Here is a 968-nt window from a genome sequence, read left to right as displayed (position 1 = left end):
ACCGATGCTGGCCGCGGAGCGGGGCGCCCCGGGAGGGGCGGGCGGGGTGTCGTGGGGTGTCCGGGGCCGTGAAGTAGGGCACCCCGATAGGAGCGGGCGGGGTGTCCATGGCCTGGAGCGGGTCCCAGGCAGGGGGGGTGGGAGTCCAGGGCGGAGCTGGGAATCAGGGCGGGCGGCAGGTGTCAGGCCTGGAGCGGGGTCGGGGCGGGCAGGGAGTCGGGGGCCGCGGAGCGGGTCCCCCCGGCAGGGGCGGGCGGGGCGTGCGGGGCGGCGCGGCGGGGCCCCGCGTCGCAGGCGGGCCAGGTGCGGTGGCCGGCGTCCCTGTCCCCCGCCCACTTCCTGGTCGTCGGCGGCGGCGGCGCAGGAACTGGGCGGCGGGCGGGCCCGGGGGCGGCCGCTGCTGTCACAGAGGCCGCGGGGGCGGGCGCGCGCGACATGGGGCCGCCGCCGCTCTGAGCCGCCAGCTTCCCGGCGCGACCCTCGCAGCGCGGGGCGGGCGACATGTCAGCATGGACTGCAGGACGCGGTGAGTGCGGCGCGCTAGGCCGCAGGCCCTTCGTCCCCGCCCGGCCCGGTCGCCGCTCGCCGTGTCGCCGGCGCCCCCGAGGCGGGCCGCCCGCACGCTGGCGGCGGCACCCGGCGGGGCGCGGGGCGCGGGGCGCGGGGGGCGACTTCAGCGGCAGCCTGCGGGTTTCGGGGGGCGGGGGGGGCCCTGCTCCTCGCGGCGTGCTTCCCCGCCGCCGAGTCCGCGCCCGAGCTTGCCGGCCGGGCCCCCTGGGGTGGCATCTTCAGGAGCCGCTGCGGGCTCCAGCCGCGGGCCGTGGTCCCCGGGACCTTCACGGGGTCAAAGGCGGCTCGCATCGGAGCGGGGATCGTGTTTTGAGTTTTCTGTTTTGCTCCTGAAACTCACTCGGCGAAGAAATCCTTCTTCCTTCCTTTACCCCATTTCTCACCCCCCCATCTCGCCA

At 77.9% G+C, this 968-nt stretch overlaps 1 protein-coding gene across 3 annotated transcripts in view; it reads left to right on the top strand.

Annotated features, from left to right (window-relative positions):
- Positions 1 to 381: 381 nt before the first annotated feature.
- Positions 382 to 968, top strand: part of DENND1B (DENN domain containing 1B) — a 153,489-nt gene continuing 152,902 nt past the window's right edge. For 2 of the 3 annotated variants that reach the window (XM_039883476.1, XM_039883475.1), the window contains exon 1: positions 382 to 526. In XM_039883476.1, the coding sequence (XP_039739410.1) occupies positions 510 to 526 (17 nt within the window). In that variant the 5' untranslated portion in view covers positions 382 to 509. The remainder of the gene's footprint in view (positions 527 to 968) is intronic. The other variant, XM_039883478.1, reaches the window with a different exon arrangement.

This window comes from Pteropus medius, unplaced genomic scaffold (genome assembly GCF_902729225.1).
Source record: "Pteropus medius unplaced genomic scaffold, Ma_sr-lr_union100, whole genome shotgun sequence".
Classification (NCBI taxonomy): domain Eukaryota; kingdom Metazoa; phylum Chordata; class Mammalia; order Chiroptera; family Pteropodidae; genus Pteropus; species Pteropus medius.
This window is presented reverse-complemented; position numbering and strand designations above follow the sequence as displayed.